Raw genomic sequence first — 24,235 nt, 5'->3', positions numbered from 1 at the left:
CAGCCACAGACTTCTTTTCTAAATTGTATTTGACAACAAAAATGGATGGGATTTTCAAGGACAAAATCTTATCAGTCTGTGGTGCTTTATGCATATCTGTTTGAAGGTCACTGAAACAAAAAGACGGGTAACTCGTGTTTCATGTAGCAGGCACAAAAATAATCTATAATCAGAATCCATGGTGACCATACAAACAATCTGTTCTATTTTAGCAGCTCATTAGATTTACAAATTGGCCGACTGCATGCTGTCTCACCGTCTGTCTCCCCAGCGCTGGAATGACTTTCCCACCACACTCTGAACAACATAGTCACTCCTTATATATCATCCATGCACAAATAGAATATTCTCTGTTAAAGAAACACTTTGTTTCCCCTCAGTCACATCTTGGTCTGCCAAATCCTCATCATCTGCCTGTTCTGTACCTGAGTGTGTCCATGTCCATTTAATATTGGAGCAAAAACATTCAAAGCGACGCTCAAAAGAAAAGGAACGAGCGCACTAACAAACAGCAGTAACTTTATCAAAGCTGTTTCAGGAAAGGTTTTTCAAGAAGCTACTGAATTTGCCAAGCTGATATCAACACTCTACCAGCATCTTCTTCTGCCTAATATTCATGCCACTTATTCTTTGGAAATAATCCTTTTTTTTCTCTAGTGTTGGACAGAGCCACTTTGAATTTAGCTATTAAATCTTTCCATCAAATGGGTAGAAATGCATAGCACTTTGATTCACTTGCCTGGTAGGACGTGTGTGTTTTAGCCTGCCCAGAAAAAGGCCCAGCCATATTTTGCTGCGTTACATGTTCCAATTTGCTTTTTAGCAAATTTTGACCCAATTTGTTACAAAACCAGATTGCTGGGCAGTCAAAGTATAACATTTGTAACACCTGGGGATCACCTGGGGCAGTATAACCTGTAAAGTGGCTCTTTCTAAACTTTGGATCTCCAGTGTGAAAAGTTACAGTGATCCTGATGTGTGGAGTATTGTTCATTTATGTGACGATTATGTAGCCTAAAAGTTCTAAATAATGTTGTGGTAACATTAAAACATGTCAAGATTTGTACTTAACTCCTATAATAGTTTTTACGATATGCCTTTAAAATTGCTTGTATTTACATTATAATAGACGAAATAGATTAGGAATATGTAGATGTAGATAGACTTAATTTTTCTTCTTCTTCTTTATTATCAGTGTTCTCAGTTTATAGCTTTCTTCAGAAAAGGCTGCTTGGTGTAGTTTTAAACTATTTGTCCTTTTTATCTATTGAATAAAACTAGTGACCATAATGTGATGACTTTTATTAATTTATCTAATCACAATAATGTGTAAGTACCGATTAACATTAATATTGTAAAAATCTAATTTATATTGTAAAAATATTTTTAAAAAGTATCAGGATTTGCATTTAACACTTCCTTAACAACTTCCTATAACCGTTTTTAATATTACTCTAGTTAATACATACTGAAATTAAAAATTTTTGAGGTTAAGTTATTTAACCTGTTTGAAATTAAGTTTTCTAATTATAGAAAAGCTATAGTGTGAAAGTACTAAAATGTATATTTTTTTAACTTTTACACCATTAAAATGTTTTATTTATCTTGAAAAATCCCAATCACCTATTTTCCTTGGGGCTTTACAATCTGTACAACATATGACACTGTCTGTCCGTAGACCCCGGTACTTTATGTAAATTGTAAGCTATGTGTTTACATTCTTGCTAGTCTTCACTAAGTGCACTGGCAAAATAAAGAAACAACATAGAACTGAATATTATCCGTGTCTTCTTTTATATGCCTACTCCACTACATCTATTTTAAAGCTGTAGTTACTAGTTACTTATTCACATGATTAACACAAAACAAAATCAACAAATAAATTAAGATGTATTATTGTAGATTAAACTACCCAGCAGTATAAAAAGTAGTAAAATGATCCCTGCCTTTACTAGCCACAACATTAAAGTGATGCTTACACATGAATGCTGGTGGTCTACATACATTTTCATGGCTCTGTATTACCACTCTCATCTCCAGCTCATTGAAGCATGTGTTGATGGTGCTCATACAGAATTTAAGACACTGTCATTTTGTTCTGGGCAGAACTGCAAGCTGCCACGTAGAGACCTATTTCACATTCTTGCTGATGACACCAGCAACATTTATAACAGCTTAATGACAGAGTGCTCAGCCAAAACGCCTTTCAAAAGAGTAACACTAGCAGCACATGTCATAGGAAACCTTTTGTTTCTATTGCCTGCTGCTGAAATTATAAATCTGACACATTACATTTTGGCTTAATCTGATGGCTCTAACATTTCAGGGCATTCTTTAAATAACTCATGTTTTTTTAAGACTACTGTGAAAAGAGCTGCAATTGTAGGCTGATGTTTGCATTCTATAAATACCATTTTCTGTTTGCTTATTTCCAAATAACTCCATACTTCCACTGTGTAAATATATCATTAACCTCTCATATGTTTCGGCTCGTGTGCTATGTTGTTGTGCAAGCTTGTGATTCTGTCAACAAACCAAAAGACTTCACCACACAGATTGCGTCTCTTTTGCAATCCATATGTTGGTTCTCATTTTAGCCGCAGTGGCATACAGTACACAAAAAGCAGAGGGAAAGGAGAGAGAAGGAGAAAAATCTCCCTCCTCCTTGTGAAAGGAGAGAGCAGTGGGGAAAGGAGGGAGGAGGAATGAGGGAGAGGGGGGAGGGTAAACACACCCAGACAGAGCCATGTCTGACATCCTTGCACACTGAAAGAAGGAAGGACTGATACAAAGCCAGTGCGACCGAGCAGAAGATAAAGAGGGGAAGGAGGGAGGGAGGGCAGTGGGAATAAATGCAAAAAGACCGACAGAGAAAAAAGGGTAAAAAAGATGCACAAGAGCTGCATCAGTTCTTGTCCGCAAGGAACAAAAAACATTGTGTTCGTGAATGGGAGCTGGTGAGCTCAGGCACAAGGCGAGTGCAATGAGAAACCAGGCAGACTTCAGTCGCTGGTGTTGCTGAGCACCAATCCTCTCTCCCTCTGTCTCTCTCTGTCTGTCTCTGCCAGCTAGGACTCAGCCTTGGTATGATTTATAGGGGAAGGGTTCAGGGCTTTTGATTAGGATTTGGAGCTTTATGTTTTAGGAATATGCTACTGGAGAGGATTTGAACGTGCTGTTATTTCTGATTGAACACAGTGTGCGACGTGGAGACTCCTCTGGTGGCTGCTTTCAGGGCTGTTCCCCTCCCTGCTGCCCCTGGCTGTGTTTGGGCTATGGTCCTGACTGAGAAGCAGAGCATCACCCAGATGCAGGGCTTCGACTGTATGGGAGGTTAAGCCTGTAAATACCAGCATGGGAGCCAAACAGATGAAATGGTAAGAGCTGTTTTTTATTATTATTTTAACATTATGTCAATCCAGGCGGCTATTTTTGTCTACACTGCATGAGTGCATCAGTAGCACAGATATACAAGACATTAGGCCTGAATTCAGGAGAGTGTTAGTGTTAGAAATGCATTTCACCATAACAATATGACTTTGATACCCTAACTGTGCAGGTTATTGTTCAGTGTTTACAGTGCAGTAGGTGTGGGTGTGTCCCTGTATGTCCCTGTGTGAGCTGAGCAGCTATTGCCTAGCAACCACGGCCTAACTTCAATTACTAATTGTTCCATTTCATGATTAGGATGAAGCTTATACATTTTAGGTTATATCAGAATAACAAATACTAACAAATAGATGTTTTTTTCTACAGTAAAATAAGGCTGGGAACATATTTTAAAAAGCCACCATTTTTTCCTAGATTTGACACAGTATTTACCAGACAAGCAAACTATAGGTTACTATATTCAACTATATTGAATCTACTAACTGGTTAATGTATAGACAGTTCACCAGAGGGCGAAGAAGTATGCAGATATGTAAGTAAAAGTACCAAACCATAATGTAAAAATACTCCATTACAAGCAAAAGTCCTGCATTTAAAATCCTACTTCAGCAAAAGCACAGAAGTATTATCAGAAAAATGTACTTAAAGTATAAAAAGTGAAAGTACTCATTCTGCAGAAAAATGTGTCCTGTGACTGATATATTATTTTATCTAACATTATGAGATTGTTGATACTGTTGCTTTGATTTGTAAGCAACATTTTACTGTTGTAGCTGGTCCAGGTGGAGCTAATTTTAACTACTTTATATGCATTTTGGTATTTTAGTCGCATGGTTCCCACCTTAAGGGTCTGACCCCTCACAAGATAAATCTGAGGGGTCATGAGATGATTAATGGGAGAGAAAAGAAGAAAAAACACAGTTGTGATGCATAACTTTGTATTCATCTTTAGGACTTTTCTCTAATCTTTTCTTTGTGAAATATTGGATAATTTTACCTCTAATTTACCTTTTTGAAACTCAAAAGGTTATTGAAAGGAAATCTTCTGAGAAGTTTAGTGGGTAAATCTGTCTTTGGTGAAACATGACAAGAGGCCACAAGCAGACTGCTTTTTTGTGACCACTGGTTTAATCTTTAACAATGCATTGTTTTGTTTTTTTATAAGATTAGCATATGTTTTTTAATGTAAATTCTTAATCTGAAAAATAACCAGTAGCTGCAGCTGTCAGATTAATGTAGTGTAGTAAAAAGTACAATATTTACCTCTGAAATGTGGTAAAGTAGAAGTGTAACATAGCATAAAATAGAAATACTCAAGTAAAGTAGCTGAAAATTGCACTCAAGTGCAGTACTGGATTAAATGTACTTTGTAACTTTCCACCACTTCTGATCAAATGATGTTAATCTGTTGCACTGAAGCTCATCTCTTGCAAATCCCAGTGCTTAATCTTTGGCTTAACCTATATGTTCCGAATCTATCTGTATGTATGTGTTCTTTTGGTGCAACAGATCAGCAGCAAGCATCTAAAATAAATTTGTTAGTTTATTGAACTGCCGCACTCTGAGACAATGATGGAGGGTATCTCGATAATGTCATCCTCTGCAATGACAAGATTAGTTGGAGGCAGCTTCTTTGATCCCATTTGCAGAAACACTTAAGGATAATCACAGCAGCATCTGATAAGACTCCCAGTTCATGTTTTTTTTTTATGTGACCTGGTGCAATTACTCTTTCTGAGAAGCTGGGAGGACCAAACTATCTGAAGTTTCTCAGTGTGGTGAATGTAGCCAGACTATTTTTATGTAACTAAACCCTAAATTCCCCTAAATTAAAAGTTTAAATTATATCTTTATACTTTTCTAGCCATGCTAGCAGCAGGATGGCAATGCTGGTCTGTCGGCTGGTTCACCACTGAGGTCCAGACTGAAATATCTCAACAACTATTGGATAATTTGCTGGGAAATGTTGTACAAATGAGGTTGATATTTGTGTTTTTTAGTGAAATATCTCAACAACTATTTGATAGATTGCCATGAAATTTGGTACAGACATTTATGTTCCCCTCAGGATGAATTCAAATAACTTTGGTGATCCCTTAATTTTTCATTTAGCGCCATCATCAGGTCAAAATTTTAATTAGTCCAGTACTTTGGTTTACGACCAAATACCTGCAAAACATTCCCATCAGCCTCAGTTGTACTTTGTGTTTAGTTCTAATTTGTATTAAGCATTTAACATGCTGACCTTAACATTTAGCTCAAAGTTGTACAGCCTCACAAAGCTGCTAGCATGGCTGTAGACAATTAGTCATGTTTCCAGTTTGTTTGGTGGCTGAGAGAGAGAACTTAGGTGCACATTATTATAAGTAGTCACAGCGATATGTGCACAATTATTCAATACAGAGGCTGTGTGAACTCAAAAGTAACGGATAATATAAGTGTTACTGTTTACTGTCTGTTGTGATCTTTGCTTGTGCTGAGTAATGCTATTGGATAAGCAGAAAATCTCATCGGCTCCAATCTAAATCTTGCTGCATATGTATGGGAAGGACATGTTTAACTGTGCAAATGCAATCCCTCAGGACAATCTTTGGTTTCTAAACGCAGTTTTATCCCACAGTTAAGTCCACAGTTATTTTTTCCTTCTTAGTTTTTTGGCCTCAGGAGCATGAATGGCCCATGAATTGTGATGCTTTTCTATCCCTTCTCTAGCTTAGAGTTCGGATCCGTTTCCGCAGACGCAGGCTTATTTTCCCATGCAGACACAGAGGGAGAAAGAAGGAATCCCCTGTTAAAGGACCATGCATAATGCCATAGGTCACAGGTCACAGTAGCTGTATCCTATTTCTACAAACACAGCTGAGTGAAGATGACAGCCGGCCTGAACCTCAGGCTGCTGGAGATGCTCTCCGAAAACACAAAACGCATATTCATACGAGCTACAAGAAAACCAGCCATTCAGAAACCATACCAGGATTATGTTTTGAAATTATGGCCAAAGGGGGAGCAAACTATGTAAAGAATTTCCTGTGGGAAAAAAGAGTTTCATGCATTCCTGCTCCCACTGTGTATTTTCTGAACAGGTTTCAATAATGTTGTGTTGTGTGTTTTCCTAAATTGTGTTATTTGTTAAATAGTCTGTGATATGCTGTATTCCTATAGGCACTATGTGTTTAAAAATTATATGGTTTAAAATATTTAGCCCAGATGGGATTAATTCACATTTTTGCGCTCCTTGGGGAGTTATTAAAGTGTATATCTCCATTTTATGCAGCTAGGTTTATTTATTGCCATTCATTTGGCAGGAGATGCAAACACACTCATTCCTGCCTGTGCCCACCATCTGTTTCAGTCTGAGCTCAGCCAGCCCTGCTCACTCCCCCAAAGAGGAGTATGTTATCACCCACTCCACTGACACCCCTAAAGAAGAAACACTCCATGATCAGTCTGAGGACCAGGGGGAACCTCGGGATGACAAATCTGAGCTGACAGAGAAGAAATCTGTCACAGGTTGGTTGGCTGCACATCAACTCTTGTAGAGGAAGATACGATGCAATGAATCCCTACAAAAAAAATCTCCTCTGTGCCTCTCTTCCTTTCAGAGGAGATGTCTCTGTGTGGATTGTGTCCCTCCCTCGGGCACGATGGGCAGGAGGAAGAGAAGTCCTGGGAGGAGCAGCTGGATGCCCACCAGGAGCAGCTGGAGAAAGAGATGCAGGAGGCCAGGAAGATGGTGTTCCGCCTACAGGTAAGTCCTGGTGATGATACACTTAAAAACAAACTGCACCGCTACTACAGACACATTGACAGAGGGCACACAGACCACAGAGGAAGCACCAGAGGAAGGAAAAAGCTCAAATATAGCATACTATTAGCCCGGTTCCAGACTTCTGATCTTCTGCCCACATCTTCAAATAGATTCAAAAAGATTCAATAAAAATGGTAAAATATCAATTAAAAAAAAGATAAATAGATTAAAATAATGACGTGAAAACAAAAAGGCAATTCAGTCTCATTATCAGGGTAGTAAGATTTATTATTATTGACACCTGATTCGCTCTAGACTCTCTGTTGAAACATTTGGCAGAGAAAGGACATGTTAAGTCCCTGTTAAAGTTGCAATTCAGCTACGTTGGGTACATCAAGGCAACACTTGATGATTACCATATTGACTCATACTAACCTCTATTTGTCCATTTTAATTTGACACTATTTATAATTTCCTCAACAGCTGATCAGATGAACACATGTTTGTGATTTTATATATTTGATTCTGAGTTTTTGTAGCCTGGTTTCCAGACCTCTGGATCACCACCCACATCTCAGATTTGTTCAGTAATTCAAATGAATGAAGTGAAACAAAATACAGTAGCTTTGAGACATTTTAGACTTTTCTCTATTCCACAATGATGCTCAAGGATTAATATGGACATACGTACATAGTTACACATGTAAGAAAACAAAAGTAACAGAAATAAAGTAAGTGTACAGCGATGCTTGTTACCCGATAATTGATATCAAACTCTGGGTAAATGCAAATACAATAAAGAAGAAAATGATAAGAAAATAAATTAGCAAATAATACAAATGAGCAAACAAGCACACTCTGTTAAATATTCAATATTAATTTATCAAACGTAGTAATATTGGTTAACCCTTCAATAATTTTAATTATTCAGTCAAAATACAGTTTTTATTTTATACTTTGAATATGTTTGTGCACTGTATATGTGGGTTAGAGCAGGTGAGAGGTTGAAGTCTGTGTGTGCTCCTAGAGGCTTTTTAATATGATTTCAATTTTATACAGATCAATTCAAGTATAAAAATCCAAAACTGCTATATTTACAAATACAGAAATAAATCTGGCTTCTCTGCCGTGTATATTTAGTTATGACTGCTTACAGGCCTTCACTCTGTGTGTGTGTGTGTGTTTGTCCTCAGGCTTTGCTGCTCCATGGCTCCCTCCCCGAGGAGGACCAGGATGGATCTGTGAGCTTCGGAGATAACCGGGCTAACGCTGAACAGCAGCTGGTACAGTGCCCTCTCTCTGCTAACTCGAGAAAACAACACTTGCTCGCCACTCTGTGTGAAGTGTCAGTGTCAGCCCTTCTGTTGTGATGATGTTTGCAGCCATCACTCCTCTCAAGAGTCTCTACTGTAGAGCACAATTGAATCTCTCTGATCTTCTAGCCTGCTGTCATGCAGGCCCACTGCCTCCTCATACGTTCTGACATTTTTCCATTCTCTAATTATGCTGCTCATACCCTCTCCCTTTGAAGGTTCTAATCCGCAGTCGTCTGGACCAAAGTGTGGAGGAAGCCCTTGATCTCAAGGTACAGTGAGTAAATGTAATTAGGTTTAATATAGATGAGCTGCCTTACGAGCAAAGAGTCCCTTTCTCTAATGTCTATGTTCATTTGTGTGGCTCTTAGAGGGAACTCCTGAGACACAAACAGGAGGCACGCCACCTTCAGGCCATCAAGGTAAACCTCTTACCCTAATTTTGTCCTATGTACGTGAATTAAAACAGATTAAAGGATATAATTCAATCTATTCCACTCTTGTACTATCCCAAACTGATGATTCTGCAGTTTCTATCACACACCATATACATTTTTTTTTTCATTTCTTTACAACGATAATAAAGTTTTGAGTTGAGTGTATGCTGTTGATAAGGCAGGCGGATGCAGCATGTCTATATTCTCTTGACGTGTCTTTGATCTCCCCCTCTTTTTCATTAGGATGCTCTGCAGCAGCGCCAGGCAGTGCAGGAGGATGCTGTGCTGCAGCTAAAGCAGGAACTACTGAGGTGCAACATGGCCAAAGATCAGCTGGAAGGGGAAAATGTGAGACAAGTGATGATTTCCGTTTGACACGATCAAATATTTGACCCACTTGACCCGCGGATGCAGGTTTATGTGAAAGCAATATAGCACTCATATATCATGCTGATATATCTGTTTGCAGGTAGAGCTCAAACACAAGTTGAGTGAACGGAACAAATTACTCAGTGAATATGAGGTATCGTCTTTTTATTATTTACACTGCAATGCATTCTTTGGATACATACATGCATATACAGACCTATGTCATCCATCTTTATTGTCACAATAGCAGCAACTCGGGAGGAAGGACAGAATACTGCAGCAACAGCAACAAAAGCTCGATGAAGCGCAACATAAAGCACATGGAGTCAGCCTTGGACGGGTAGTCATCATGATATGTTTCAAGTATTTTAACTATACAGTATATGTTTGGATGCAAATGACATATATAATGATAATAATATTTAATTTATAGAGCATTTTTCAAAACCAAAGTTACTAAGTTCTTCACACAAGGCAACACATTTAAATCAACAAATTTTAAAATCAAATATAAAATCGAATGAGGTAAGAAAAGACATTAACTGGATCAGAATAAACCAGGTAAAACCAATTCCAGTAATATAAAAAATAAAAGAAATAAAGAGACAATTCAAGTAAAAAAAATCTAATGAAAAAACGCTTCGATAAAAGTACATTTTAATAAGAGATTTAATGGATAAGGCTGGCGGTATTCTGTATTTTGGTTATTGTTGACAAATCCCAAGAAAAGATCATAACCAACGATGTCAATTTTTCTTCTTCATTCCTATTTTATTTTTTATGAGTCTCAGTAATTTCCTAAAACAGCTGGGCACTGTAGTTTTTAGCAGATGTTACTCAAACAGGAGTAAATAGTGCATTTGTGGAGGACTATTTTAAGCAACAACAATGGAAGCTCATACAGTAGCACAGAGGAATACGCTTTGGCTACACTGGTCTGATTTTGTTCTTTTCATGGCATTTGTTACTAACAATATATTATAGAATATCACCAGCCTCATCATTTAAAAGATGAAAATCAGCCAGACTTGTTTACGTATTTACATGTATTGTTTTGCAGTCATTCAGGAGTGAAAGCGGCGGTTACAGTAATTCGGTGGCTTCGACATCTCCTGCAGTATTCCAACACAGTGCACCGGTACGTACCCTTTTTGTTAATCAATACATTTAGTTGCCGTTTATTCTGTTGATTTTGATGGCTTTTTGTATGGAAGTTCTGGAAGTTTCTGGTGGGAAAAGAAAAAAATAGATTAAAAGTTATGCATGACAAAAATAAAAAATATTCATGCTAAGTCAGAATTATGAGAAAATAAGTCAAAATGTTGACTTACTAAGTCAAAATTATTAGATATAAAGTCAAAATTATGAGATACTATATCAGAATTATGAGGTGCTAAATCTGAATTATGAGATATCAAGTCAAGACTATGACTTACTAACTCAAAATTGTGAGATACTAAGCTGAAATAAGTCATGAATTTAACTTAACTTATAATGTAGTATAGTACTCAAAATTTTGAGTACTTTTATTTTATCATGCCTAACTTTTTATGCATTTTTTTCTTTTCTTGGTGGAAATGGGCTTCCACACTTATTGCCTTAAAGCTAGGGTAGGTAATGTATTTCAGAAGCATTTTTTTGTTATATTTGTTGAAATTCTTATTACATCCTGACAGCAATCAATAAATCAAATGCTCTGAGAAAAAAATAAAAATATCTGTGGCTGTCGCAGGCCTGTAATAAGCCCATACAATCATTTCATTCAGGCCGAATGAAATGATTGGCTGGCCTACCTGCGTGTCTACCTGGGCGCACTCTGCCCGTGCACTCATTGCGCATGAAAACGTGTTTTGGGGAGTGGCTTTGGAGGGAGCCCTGAAGGGAGGGATGGGATTTTTTCTGTTGGATACTTTCAAAATCTAGCTGTCTCTTGCTAGTTTCTCCAACGTTACCTACCCTAGCTTTAATATGACAAACAAAACTACATTTATAGAAACTGTATGACTATGAAGAAGCTGTTTGTCACAGGGGGAAGAGCTGCAGTTGGTCAGGGAGGCACTGCGTAGTTTGAGGGACAGCTTTTCTGGCCATGACCCCCAACATCACACCCTGGACACCCTGGAGCAGGGTGTGTCCAGTCTCATGGACCGATTACACTCTTTGGATACCCAGCGCAGACAGGACAGAGGGGTAAACACTCTCATACACACACACACACACCATTTCAGAGTGAATATAAAAAGTACCAACACATCTGTCACCTGATGAATGATGAGTCAACAACAAATTACATTACCATGAGTAATTGGTTCTTCTTCTAGGAGGAATTTAAATCACCAGGACGCAGAGCCAACTCAACAGACCGTGACTCCTGGCCGCCGAGCTCAAGTGAGACAAACAAAATCCTGGTTTTGTTTAGGACTTGTCATCCTCTCCAACATCTCAACTCCAGCTGCAAATTGTGCTGTTTAGTTACACTGCTATGTATGGAGAGGGCATTATTGGCTGTGAGTCTAAAGCCATTTTAGACTCTGGTTGTGAAAAACAGTGTTTTTGTAATTATTTCCAGAAATGGCGCACTCACACAGCAGCCCAGGATTGGACACCGCCGTCTCCACTAAAGTGCTCTACTTCACTGATCGCTCGCTCACTCCGTTTCTGATTAACATCCCAAAAAGGTAAAAATAAAAACACTTTATGGTGGCTTTATATAACAGTGTTATTGTTTGTTCCCTCACTGTAGTGTGCATGAATTTAAAGCAAATTGCTGTATGGGTTTGAGCTGCACGCTGAGGACACATGACTTGATTCACGCGTGACTAGAGCTACATATAGATGCTTCAGTATCTGTGCTGTGCTAAGTGTTAATCCTAGAAAAGATTAATGTCTATGTGGGTGTATGTGTGCATACATCATGGCTGACAGTGTGCTCTTAACAGGCTGGGTGAGGTGACACTGCGAGACTTCAAGGCCGCTGTGGACAGACAAGGCAGTTTCAGATACCACTTCAAGGCCCTCGACCCAGAGTTTGGCACAGTGAAAGAGGAGGTAGGCGTGGGAGTAAAATTATAGCCCCTACTTCTTTTCACATCAGCTTCAGCAGGCAAATATGAAATGGCCTGAGGACTGATTTCCAAATAACACTGAGTAGTCATTTTCACTTTCTTGGACCTATATACATTGTACATATATACATGTGAGTGTTTCTTGGGTATGTAAATGCTGGATGTTGGCTGTTCAGGTATTTCAGGACGGAGCGGTCGTGCCTGGCTGGGAAGGGAAGATTGTAGCGTGGGTGGAGGAAGACCACGGAGAGAGGAGGTAGAGCCCAAGAACCAGAGATCACCACTACAAACCTCAGTTGTTCCCACTGGACCAGGATTCCACTGAATATACTTGTGATGCCATAATAGAGAAAAGTTATAATACAATGAACTGGGACCAATGGATGTAACACCATTTCGATACAAAACCATGTTTTGAAAAATGAATGTTTCATATGAAGAATTTGACTTGACATTTGGGTACCACTTTTTTGTTTTTTGAAGGAATGGATATTAGACATTGTTTGCAGCTCATAAATTAATATGTGGGACTACCAATTCATGGTCAGTAATGTGAAACTTGAAACTGAATTCTAAAAGAAAGTTAAGGCGATTTACAATAAATAACATGTTTTAAGCTGTGCTCTTAAAAGCTGTAATCAGTGCATAGTATGCAAACCTTAAAATAAAAGTATTTAATGGCATTTTTCACACGTTCCAGATTGCCAAATAGTGATGTTGTTGTTCTGCAGCAATTTTGATGTTTTAATAAACATGAATTATTGCATGGATCATTTTGTTGTCAATTATTCCCCGGGTGTACAGTAATGACACTGTCCACTAGCTCCTAGCCATCCGAGCCTCCACTCATACACCCACACATTAATAAACAAACCCCACAGACTGTCATTAAAGTCAATTCATTTTTTTGGGTTAAGAATTAGATTTGCTGCTGCAGATCAACCCACACAGCTCAAAGGGACACTGACAAATTTGTTTCAGTAAAAACATTATTTTGGTTTTGGGAAAGGATCAGTTTACAGGGGAACTGTTTGTTTGATAGCTGAAGTTTTGAGTCCCTCCATAGTATAATATATTCATTAGGCTTTTCAGATTGTATAGCAGGGATTTGGTTTGTTTTGGTTATTTATTTTGAGGTATTCTCAGTGTGAGAATTTAGTCCTAGCTTCACAGTTTCTTCAGCCCATTCCCAGCAGGACAGATCAGCTCCGTGTTCTTTTGTTTCTCCAATAAGGCAAATGGTCAGAAAACATCAACTCTCAAAGTAAGCCTTCGTTTCTTCTTGTTAAAGATGGCAGACGCAGTGTCTTCATTTACAGTTTTTGGGAATTCCAAAAGCAAATAGTAGACATCCTCCACTTCCAGTAAGACGTCATCCTGAGGAGAAAAATACATTTGGCACACTGTAAGACTCCAAACCTACAAACAGGCCTATTATGTATTTTTTATGACATCCAACTAGCACTGACACACACTGAATTCTAAAGTGGTTCATTATAACTGTTCAAGGGAGTGTGTAACCGCTAACCTTAGAGATTCTTAGCTGGCTCTCTGACAAGGAGCAAACCTTCGGCAGCTCCACTGTCAGCTCCACGCTGCGAGGAACTCCTGCTGTATCGGTCTTCACCTCAAGTTGGTACTCTGGCTTCTGAGGCTGCACAAATGTGGTGGAGATGACCTGGATCAACTCCTTCTTTTTGTGCTCCGCAGGTCTACAGATAATTTGGGCAGCTGTGTCCTCTTCTTGTTTCTCTGAGCGCAGAGAGGAAATCTGCTGCAGAAGGGCAGCTGGGGTCTGACTGGCTGTTTAAGGAACACTATGGATTATTAGAAACTGTGGTAGAAGGTGAAATATGATACACCTTCAGCCGCAAAGGAAAATAGCTCCAACATAAAGGGCTTGTAGCAGGTTATCAGGGTGTAAGACTTATTACTCTACCTGTGTCTGGTTGTTTGAAGGTGTTAGGCCACTGTCGAAACCCAAGCCTGCGGTACAAGTCATCTGGGCTACTTTTTGGGCTACAGCTGACGACATTGTACTCCTGAGACAACCTCATCCCATGATGCTGCTGGGCAAAGCTCAGGGCCAGCATATAGACTTCTGTTTTGTCCTTTTCACTTTCCTTTAGCACTGCAGGGTTTAATGCCACATCCAACACAGTATACCAACCTGTGAGGGAAAAACACCAATTTATCAGTTGTCTTGTTTACATCATGTAACACAAAGGCCAGTTCTGTAGCTTGTGATGCAGCACAGCTTTGTCTTTTACCTTGACCTTCATTTGTGTCTGTTTCCAGGTTTCCTGCACACACTGGTAAAGGCCTGCTGGGATCCTGTGGTGCAGGCACACGTTTCCAGCTGCATATGTTGATGTACAGCGGCCCTTTCTTGGGCTCCTATTGAGGATACAGATGTACCATCTGTCAAAAAACTGTCAAAACACACCTTATCTCTAACCTATAAAAAAGACAGGTGTGGCAGCTTAACCGTGTGTAGTAAAAGTCAGATGCTTTGTATTAAGGGGTAAACAGTAGAGCTGAACAATTTAAATTAAGTGATTATTCGATCAACAGAAAATGAATTGGCAACAATGGCCATAATACATTATTTTAGTAAATTTCTAAGCAAAACTTTACTAGTTTCAGCATCACATAAGTGAATATTTTCTGGTTTTCTTAATCTTCTATGACAGTAAACTGAATACTTTTTGAGTTTTCGACTGTTTGTTAGACATTTGAAGATGTTACAATGGGCTTTGGGAGCTTGTGATGAGCCTTTTTCACAATTTGCTGGCATTTTATAGAACAAACGAATAATTGACAAAATAATATTTATTTATATATATATATATATATATATATATATATATATATTTAGTTGCAGCTCTAGCAGACTACAGTAGATGGTTCTCAAATCATAGTGGACACCTTCACTTAATAAAAAAATGTATAGCTCAGTAATATCATTAATAATGGCTGCATTTCGTTTTGGTGCTAATGCCAGGGGCCCGGTGTTGTATCTGCATTGAGCTTACTTACCAAACTAAATGGAACGCAGCCATCATTAATGAGACACACCTGCTTTCCCTGCTTTGACGTAAAATGTTTGTCGGGAGAAATCGTTTATGCAGGATTGATAGCTAAAGTAAAGTTAACGAGTTACCATTTATTAAGTTGCTGCCACCGACACTTACCACAATTTCAGTGCACAAACAAGAGTCGAGCTCAGGCGGTGCACTGGATTCAGCTCCTTCCTTCATCTGTTTCTCAATGAACTTGCGGTAGGCTGTTGGGTCATTTTGAGAAAGATCATCCAGCATGGACCAAAACTGGTTGACCTGCTGTAAAATATCCTCTGTACTGCCAGTGGAGGACATCTTAAGGTGACTGTCTTACTTTGGAGTCAGCCAACACTAGCGTTCACGTTAAATAGCCACTAGCTAGTTAGCAGTCAAAGAAAACAACCAGAAGCGCAGAAGTTTGTCAGTTGAAATTAGAAAACCAGCTTGTCTACAGTGTTACAAATGAGTGTTGCTATTGAAGGAGTCTCTAAATCTAAAAAATATAGAGCAATATCACACAAATATGACAAACTAGTTAATTCCTGTCAAATTAAAGTAACAACTAACGCTAGCTTAGTTTATGTTGTTAGTTGCTATGGAAACTAGCTGAGAGGAAACGTTACACAGATGCCACCTGGCGGTGAAGTGCAGAGCTGCAGCTCAATAATCACACTGGACACAGTTTTATAATATTTATATATTCAATACATGAAAAATCTAACGTAAAAATGCATTTTGATGTATCCAGTCTGTCTTTATGTGTACATTATATAACGGACATTTAATGTAAAAATATTAACTATAATTTTCAAATGTCTCAATTAGTAATCACTAGCGTCCTCTTCTTGCCGTGCCTCGTTAGCCCTCCTCAGTAGTTCTGCAAAGAGAAACAGACATTATTAGCAATCAGTGTAAAAACTGTACTTATTCCATTGTGCAGTTCCCAGTTCCTTCCTGTTGCTGATGGTGTGTGTGAAAGTAATTGGGGCTCTCTGATATTTCTGCAGTGGTGCAAGAAATAGTCATCTTTTACTTTTTTATTTCTCTTTTTTAGTAACCCCCCTCCCATTAAAGTAAAAATCCTGCACTCAAAGCTTAAGCGGAAGAACAGAAGCATTAAAAGTACTCATGAGACTCCTGTCGGTTTTATATTATTGGATTATGTTTATTATGGATGCATTACTTACTGTGTAAGCAGCATTTTAATGTTGGTGAAGTTAATCTTACTTTTACATACTGTTGAGTACTCTAGTTTAGAGCTGCAAGTATTAGTCGATTAATTGATTAGTTGACAGAAACAATGTTTTGGTAATTATTTCTATAATCAATTAATCATTTCAATAATGTTTCAATCAAAAATGCCAAACATTTGCTGGTTCCAGCTTCTCAAATTAAAGGATTTGCTGCTTGTCTCTGTCTTACACGATAGAAAACTGAATATCTTTGGGTTTTGGAGTATTGGTTGTTCAAAACAAGCATTTTGAAGACATCACCCTGGGTTCTGGGAAATGATGAGGGGCTTTTTTCAGTACTTTTTTGACATTTTCTAGACTAACCAAGTAATCGATTAATCATGAAAATAATTGATAGATCAATCGATAATGAAAATAGTTATTAGTTGCATCCCTGTTTAAGTGTAATCCATAATGCATATTTTCTATTAATCATATTTTATAAGGCGATCACATGTTGTGTATGTAATATCTTGATCTACAAAGTGTAAATATAGAGGAGTAAAGTACAATATTTTCCTCTGAAATGTTGTGGAAGTATAAAGTAGCATCAAATAGAAATATTCAAATTAAGTAAGTACTGTACCTCTGTACTATACTGTACAAATACTTTCTACCACAGAATTTCTAAAAAGTCTGTTTACCTCAATCATGTCGTAGATCCAGCCCAAGAATTTGGCCACTTTGGTGTAAACTCCAGGATGGTTGGGCTCAGCGCAGCCGGTCCCCCAGCTGACGACCCCCACCAGCCTCCACGCATTTTCATCCTGGCAAACAAGGGGACCCCCGCTGTCCCCCTTGAGTGGTAGGCACAAACACTGTTCAATACAGACTCACCCAGCCTTCATTATGCCAATGTTTCACTGTAAACAAATCACATGGGAGAGGATGAATCTTTAAAACACCTCTGCAAGGTACTGTTCAAAACATGCATCTAACCTGACATGCATCCACTTTTCCCTCTGTGTATCCGGCACAAAGCATCCGTGGTGTGATATCTCCGTTGTACATGCATGAGCTGTTACACTTCTTTGTACTTATTATGGGAACTGGCGCCTCTTTTAGGGTGTCAGGTGAGTGAACTAAGAGAGAAGACACACATTTAAGGCTACTCTGTGAATACACTTGGCACACATTGTCATCATGTGTGAATTAGCAGCAGATGTAAATTTGTTTTACAGCAGTGCAGTAGCATCTTACCACCCTCAGGCTGAGTGTATCCCCATCCGGAGATCCAGCACTGTGTACCGCCTGGAAGATCATAGTCGTACTGAGGCAAGCAGACAGGCCTAATTGTATCTAGTTAAAGGGAAAACCAGAAAATTTGCCTCTTTACATTATAATAATTCTGACAGGTTGGAACGTGATAATTTGGATTAAATTATGATTTTTCATTTCAATGTTTAAAGTTAAAAAGGCTTTTCTTCCAGGCTGTTTGATACACATACACATACACACACTGCATTTGGGCTCCCTCAAGTTTACCTTGCACTCTGAATACGGTTGGGTCCTTAAGTCCCCCTTCTCTCAAACATGTGTCTTACTTTTTGTTTCTTCACTTGGTTGTTTGACCTTCACTGTGCAGAATGATGTATGTGCAGAGTTTGACACTAGAAGGCTGTTTTCACATTCATCTGCTGATGAGGTAAAAAGGTTTCTCTGTGCTCACCTTTAAAACCTGTACGAACAAGCATGATTTTATAACATGGAAACCAATCGTGTTCCAAAATGTAACTTACCAGTGCACATAAACTGAGAATCGGCTTTTCAGTGAAGTAGGAGACATCTTGTGTCCAATAGTTAAACTTTTGAAATTAAAAATATTTGCATATTAATAGATTTTTTATTTTTCAATGAGGGACAATGAGTAATTTGGCGTTTTAATGGCTAATTAAATCTGCTTATTCTTCATAAGAGAGGAGTATAACACTTTAGTGGTGGTCTGATAAAGGCTGGTTTGCTGAGATGTGTCAGCATCAGAAAATATTAGTAGGCTGACCTGAGAAATCCAGCGGGGTCCGCAGTTTCATCAGGGCAATATCACTGTCATGGCTCCTGTGGTTGTAGTTCTTGTTGTAGATGATCTTCTCCACAGCGTATCCTGTGTGCTGAGCCATTTTAGCTGAGCTGCGGGTGACAATACCGGCGTAGACCACCCAGCTGGATACCTGAGGTAGCCTGTAGCTGACATTTTAGGAAAGAAAAGAGGAGGCAGATACTGATAAGAGAGAATTGTCATGTTTCCAATGTGGTGCAGCTGTTAAAGACTGATAATTCTCCTTCGTGGAGTCTGTAACCCCCGACCTTTAGTACAGGTAAGGTCAGCAATCTTACTTGTGCACACAATGGGCTGCTGTGACTACCCATTGACTGCTGATGATGGAGCCTCCGCAGGTGTGACGGTTGCTGTAGTAGAGGCTGACCTGCCATGGCCACCTGCCCAGCGTGGCCTCCACTCCCCCGATTATCCTGGGCAGCTTTGCTCGTGTTCCACACTCTGCACAGAGATCCATTCATCAAAAGGCGTTGGATTGGTCAGAAAGTGCTGCAGCAAGTGGCATCATTCACTCTGTCTGCCACTGATATGAAACTTTTTCTGAAGTATTATTAAGTAATTACAGAGCTTGATGTTGAGTGCAAAGTCAAACAAAAGGTTAAGTTAAATTTGCTCACCAAAACATTTCAAAGCGATAACCTTCCCTGTGATACAGCTCCCCCTAAATGAAAATAAATTGGGTAACTAATGATGTAAAATTAATGTATTGGTAGCCACATTTTTCTCTGCATCATTATGAGTATGATGTCCTCAGACAAATTGCCTTACCTGAATTGCCACATATTTTCCAGATTACTCTTGTGTTCTGGGGTAATTTGTATAAAGCCATCAGTATAGTTGGGCCCGATATCAGTTAGATTCACTCCTTTATGCTTGGTCAGTCTGGTAAGAGAACATATGCAAAATTGGTGGGATTGAGTATGAAGATAATTCAGACTCATAAGGTGTGAAGCAAGATTGCAAATGAGGTATTAGCAGATAATAAATAAGCTGAGCCTTCAACCTCGGCAGAGCAGGCTAAGATTAAACTATAAGTTAGTGAGTGGGCGCTCCCGTCTCAATCAGTGTTAAGGGCTGAGGTGGTGTGTGAGCCTGTCAGGAGTGCAAACCTCATATAACCCAGCTGTCTGCAGACCAGCGTTCCCAGTGAAGAGTTCCACCTCTCGTAGCATACAGGCAGCCAGGTGGGCAGCTTCCCCAGCTGGATCTCCAGGAGGGAGTTCTCCGGGCTGATTCTGTAAAACACTGAAGCTGATTGATTGAAAATCCCTCCAGAGACAAGCTTTCAGTCAACCGTAATGAACGAGCCTCTTCTACGACTGGGAAAGGATTAGGAATAACACAAGTATCTATGCTAATGTTGTCGATACAAACAGATCATTATGTGTGTTTTCATGTCAGTCAATGGGCATCTTCAAGAGTGAACAAAAGGCAACAAGGAGCAGCTGTTGAATAATAAATTTGCTACTTTTCAACTAAAAACCATTTCAGAGGTGAACCATGACCCAGTATGATGAATCGCATAACAATGTGGTACCACACAATCCTGCACTGTTTGTTAATTCATAAAACAGCAAAACAAATGCCTGCCTCCAACAAACACCGAGAGGAGGAAACACAGACCTTTCCTGGTGTCAGAGATAGAAATATCCTCTGTCACATTGCAGAAAGGCGTCTCCTTTGTGTCCCCAAGTCCCACTGGACTTTGTGAGTAGGAAGGCCTCAGCAGAAGTTTGACTACATGTAGATAAAGATAAACACTAGTTAATTAGCCAGTAAGACAGGCAGCAAAAACATGTTCATTTTTACTAAATGTTACCAGATTATCGAAATTAGTACCCAGAACAGACTAAGCCTGTCTGGTAGAGCAATAAAATTACTCTGCAGAGGAGGATGTAATGAAATTTATGTATTAATATCTAGGAGTGCTGCTGATTAGGGAGAAAAAAGCTCACTAAAACAATACATGATTTGCTTTTTCAACGTCATCGTTTAAAATAGTTTAATGAGCCATTATTAATGCGATCTTTAGGGATCTTTATGTTTTTAAATCCAGAGCTGTAGAACCAGTTTTGCTGATATGGGAAGCAACGTTCTGAATTACTTTGCACTTTGTTTAAGTCATTTGTCAAGCAACAGTGCCAAACATTTAATGGTTCCTTCTAGTCAAATTGGAGAATTTGCCGCTTTTCGTTGTCTTAAATTAAGATATATTAAATATCTTTGGGTCTTGGACTGTTGGTCGGACAAAACCTTCAAATGCTGATATTGTATTGGCCTAAAAATCCAGTATGTGCCAGGCTCTGCTGTATAGAGTAGCAGTAACCTGAAAATACAGGCTACAGAAGCTTGAGCAGCTGTAACCAGATATTTTGCACATTCGTTTCCATTTCCTAGTTACTGTTAAGCCAATTTAGCGATTCTTTCTCAACACTGACTCACCAAGAAACCAGACACCTACAGCTAAGCCTCCCAGGAGTCCAACTGCACACACCGCTGCCAGCAGCCTCACCAGTCTGTGAGCTAAAGCAACAGTTAAGACTGGAGTTAATGCCTTCTGATCCCAGATATGAGCTGAGAAGAATTATTAAATGTCAGCTGTTACATATATAGTACATTGACACAGTCAGAAATTAATAAGCTGTATTTTAGACATGCAAGACACTAAAGAGTTTAAAAGCAAATCTACAAGGTGACATTTTTATAAGAAAGCACTGCTTTACTTCTTATCACTGCACTGCAGATGACTTGAGTCAATGCGAATTCTTATTTAGGCTTCTTCTTTACATTTAGAGCAGTGTGTTTTAATAGCTTGTGTTGTTTTTTTGCACTTATGAAGCAAGACTGCTGTTGTAGTCTGGTGTTTGATGCCCAGGGTGGTGCACCACTGGAGCTTACCGTGAGTCGTAGAATGAATCCCCTTTAACCAGCCCTGCACGCCCTTGGTCGCTGCGACTCCTGCTGTTTTCTCTGACTGAAAATGATGGCTGACAGCCGCCGGGTTCTCAATCACTGATAATGCGTCTCCATCAAGACTCTATAAGAAGTACAGTTGGCACGTCAGACCTCATTTATGGTTTTTCCTGTTTGAAAAAATGTTGGCAAGTTTGCGTACTTGCAACAAAAACTTCCTGCTGACCATCTGCTCCCCAACAACAGTGCACCTGTCAGGTTCTGTCAGATTTAATTAGGAGGACTGTAATCCAGGATATAAATCACCACTGACCAGTCCAGATGTATGGAGTCAGAGCTGTAGTTGTGCACAGGTGTGTGTGTGTGTGTGTGTGTGTGTGTGCCATAGATCTCCTCAGTGAGCGAGGTATAATGGGCAAGTTGAAGCCTTGGCATATTTGTTTTACTTCTTGTGCAAGACATTTTATCAAATTAAACTGTTAAAACTTCAAATTTCCTGTTGCTATTTTCAGAAATGTTTTATCACTCTGGAGTGCGTGTGTTTTTGTTGGGCTTACTCTCCAAGGAGCAGCTGTTTCTATAAGCAACATATTGCGAGTATTACAGTAATTATAATAAAGCTCTCTATAGATGTGAGATGCAGACTTAGTATTATACAATTGCAGTACAAAACCCATCTAAAGAAATACCATACCATCTGCTCTCTCATATTACTCCAGCACTTGAGTGTAGATAAACATGTAATTTTGGAATTAGCTTGAGTTGCATATAGCGCAAGAGCATGTTAGAAATTCAGTACAGCTGTACAGCGCAGGTCATAAGATGCACATGAATTATAAAAACAGGTAAAAGTGACAGAAACAAGTGTGATACAAGTTTGAAGTGAACACTACATGTGTAAACAGCAGCTGTTACTGTGTGCTGTGTTACTGTTGTGAGGGTGCAAGTGAAGGTGACAATGTGAGAGAGGTGTTGTTGTCAAGATTAAACAGATGGAGCAAGGTGTAGTGAATATTTAGTCTCCCTCTCTTACCATGTTTTCCTTGCGTACAGTCCTGAGGAAAAGGCAGCAGTATCCGTGCTCATCTGTAGGCCTGTGCTGGAGGTAGAGAGGTCTGTCCCGCTCGCAGTTGATGCACCATTTGCCATTTAACAGAATGCAACTCTGGACTTTCCCTTCACAAAGAGACAATGAGGTCAGCAGTGGTACAGAGAATGAGGCTGTTGTTTGTCCAGGGGGGTCATGGGGCCTGTGGAAGCAAGCTGAACCAGGTCTTTGTAGGGGGGGAGCATCTCCAGAGATACCTCCAGGCTGACTATTGATAGGACACCGGGGGTTGCTAGGTAACACTTTTTACCTGTGCCAAAAGATTGTCCATTTTCACCTGAGACATGTTATTACCTGACAGTTTGTAGCTTCTGAGAAAAGGTCATTATTGCAGATTGTTGAAAAGTCTCATATCATGTCAATCCCTGTCATTTGGAATCCAAAGCTATCGTCTCTCAACACTCAAGAACAAAATGAATTCTGTTCTGTCTGCCCGCTGACAGATGAGAGTTTCTCTTCTCTCCTCCCTCTTTAAACCAGCTCACAGTCAGACTGTTTTTGTCAGTATTGTTTTTCTGTATTTCAAATATCTTGAGTGGCTGCAAAAAAGAATCATTAACTCTAAAAATAGTAAGAACAATTAACAGCTGAAATGAGGAAGGCGAGCTCTTTGAAAATGGTGAGAAAATTGTTTGAGGGAGATCAAAGTGTGTCTTCGAGTCACTTCTCAGAAGAAACATTGAATTCTTGATACAAAGGTTGTTTATGTATCTCCCATATACGTGGTGTGGGATTAATCAGGGTCCAGGTGAAGGGAACAACTGCCAGGGAGAAAATTCCTCCTCGTCCGACTGTCAAGGCCGAATCCAAGAAATGGCCCAGATCTATTTGGCTCATCTAACAGGTGCCATATGGAATTATTTGGAAATCAAACACAGAGTAATGAGCATTGCAGCAGTGGCATAAATTGCATGTGATGGAGCAACAGCTGAAATCATATCACTAGGGTTGTGAGGTTAATAATGTTTGACAATATTAGTATCGCGCTGAATTGTTCTCCTGCAGAAGCAAACAGACAGGAGCAAGGAGAATGTAGCCGCTGTTTGATGATTTTCACAGGGATTTGATGTCTCCCTCTTCTGGTGAAATGTTTTCTCAGATAGCCGAGTAAACGGTCAGTTACAGAGCTGCCATTCACTCGATTCACTTTGTTAGAAATCATTTGAGGATTTTTATTCAGGGATATGCATGTACCTGATCAGTTCTTCCATTATTTATACTTCTTGCATCCTTGTTTTGTGGCATAAAATGTAGTCCCGGATTTTAAGTCAGTTTCACAACAGTTGTATGTTTTGTTTTCCTCCTTTTTGTAGACATTCTTCAACATCGTGCTTCATGATTTTAATAGCAAACTCCAATTATCTGGTCCTCACTTGAAAGGTGGTGCTTATGAATAATATAGGTATTTTACAATCAGTTGTCAGTTTATTAGGTACACCTAGCTAAACTAATTCAGTCAAATACAACAGTCCTGCAATAAATCCTCCCTTCATGAAGGTTATAATAGTATATATAGTTTTTGTTGGCTGTTTTAGAGAGGTG

The 24,235-nt window shown here is 39.2% G+C and overlaps 3 protein-coding genes across 4 annotated transcripts; 1 reads left to right on the top strand and 2 right to left on the bottom strand.

Annotated features, from left to right (window-relative positions):
- The first annotated feature begins 2,761 nt into the window (after nucleotides 1-2,761).
- dixdc1a (DIX domain containing 1a) lies at nucleotides 2,762-13,092 on the top strand. 2 transcript variants are annotated; one of them, XM_044203839.1, is made up of 16 exons: nucleotides 2,762-3,084; nucleotides 3,199-3,377; nucleotides 6,743-6,900; nucleotides 6,993-7,138; nucleotides 8,332-8,421; nucleotides 8,670-8,723; nucleotides 8,823-8,873; nucleotides 9,132-9,236; nucleotides 9,358-9,411; nucleotides 9,508-9,597; nucleotides 10,318-10,395; nucleotides 11,286-11,447; nucleotides 11,579-11,645; nucleotides 11,827-11,935; nucleotides 12,197-12,305; nucleotides 12,499-13,092. In XM_044203839.1, exons 2-16 carry the CDS (start codon nucleotides 3,355-3,357, stop codon nucleotides 12,580-12,582), a joined length of 1,380 nt encoding a protein of 459 aa, XP_044059774.1. In that variant the 5' UTR covers nucleotides 2,762-3,084; nucleotides 3,199-3,354; the 3' UTR covers nucleotides 12,583-13,092. The 2 variants fall into 2 exon arrangements, with proteins under 2 accessions (XP_044059774.1, XP_044059773.1); XM_044203838.1 differs by having other exon boundaries at nucleotides 2,763-3,084; nucleotides 9,505-9,597.
- pih1d2 (PIH1 domain containing 2) lies at nucleotides 12,982-15,971 on the bottom strand. The gene is made up of 5 exons (XM_044203840.1): nucleotides 15,517-15,971; nucleotides 14,593-14,719; nucleotides 14,262-14,492; nucleotides 13,851-14,125; nucleotides 12,982-13,699 (listed from the first exon to the last, which is right to left on the bottom strand). Exons 1-5 carry the CDS (start codon nucleotides 15,697-15,699, stop codon nucleotides 13,565-13,567), a joined length of 951 nt encoding a protein of 316 aa, XP_044059775.1. The 5' UTR covers nucleotides 15,700-15,971; the 3' UTR covers nucleotides 12,982-13,564.
- Nucleotides 15,972-16,063: 92 nt separating this feature from the next.
- tmprss5 (transmembrane serine protease 5) lies at nucleotides 16,064-23,019 on the bottom strand. The gene is made up of 14 exons (XM_044202812.1): nucleotides 22,988-23,019; nucleotides 22,619-22,901; nucleotides 21,571-21,709; nucleotides 21,115-21,195; nucleotides 20,296-20,409; nucleotides 19,782-19,917; nucleotides 19,441-19,554; nucleotides 19,290-19,333; nucleotides 18,951-19,113; nucleotides 18,616-18,800; nucleotides 17,817-17,915; nucleotides 17,556-17,698; nucleotides 17,261-17,413; nucleotides 16,064-16,261 (listed from the first exon to the last, which is right to left on the bottom strand). Exons 1-14 carry the CDS (start codon nucleotides 23,017-23,019, stop codon nucleotides 16,253-16,255), a joined length of 1,695 nt encoding a protein of 564 aa, XP_044058747.1. The 3' UTR covers nucleotides 16,064-16,252.
- Nucleotides 23,020-24,235: the final 1,216 nt, after the last annotated feature.

This window comes from Siniperca chuatsi, linkage group LG7, assembly GCF_020085105.1.
Source record: "Siniperca chuatsi isolate FFG_IHB_CAS linkage group LG7, ASM2008510v1, whole genome shotgun sequence".
Lineage (NCBI taxonomy): Eukaryota > Metazoa > Chordata > Actinopteri > Centrarchiformes > Sinipercidae > Siniperca > Siniperca chuatsi.
The sequence above is the reverse complement of the archived record's forward strand: the minus strand, read 5'-3'. Positions and strand labels throughout refer to the sequence as shown.

Excerpts from the sequence above, each read along its gene's own strand:
- dixdc1a (XM_044203838.1), top strand. The coding sequence starts at position 3,355 with ATGGGAGCCAAACAGATGAAATG. Across the intron at positions 9,598-10,317 it reads ATGGAGTCAGCCTTGGACGG|TCATTCAGGAGTGAAAGCGG; the intron begins GTAGTCATCATG and ends ATTGTTTTGCAG. Across the intron at positions 12,306-12,498 it reads TTGGCACAGTGAAAGAGGAG|GTATTTCAGGACGGAGCGGT; the intron begins GTAGGCGTGGGA and ends TTGGCTGTTCAG.
- pih1d2 (XM_044203840.1), bottom strand. The coding sequence starts at position 15,699 with ATGTCCTCCACTGGCAGTACAGAGGATATTTTACAGCAGGTCAACCAG. Across the intron at positions 14,720-15,516 it reads GTTTGTGCACTGAAATTGTG|GAGCCCAAGAAAGGGCCGCT; the intron begins GTAAGTGTCGGT and ends TATCCTCAATAG. Across the intron at positions 14,493-14,592 it reads AGACACAAATGAAGGTCAAG|GTTGGTATACTGTGTTGGAT; the intron begins GTAAAAGACAAA and ends TTTCCCTCACAG.
- tmprss5 (XM_044202812.1), bottom strand. The coding sequence starts at position 23,019 with ATGACCTTTTCTCAGAAGCTACAAACTGTCAG. Across the intron at positions 21,196-21,570 it reads GATTCATTCTACGACTCACG|CTCACAGACTGGTGAGGCTG; the intron begins GTAAGCTCCAGT and ends CTGTTGCTTTAG. Across the intron at positions 17,916-18,615 it reads GACCCCGCTGGATTTCTCAG|ATACAATTAGGCCTGTCTGC; the intron begins GTCAGCCTACTA and ends CCCTTTAACTAG.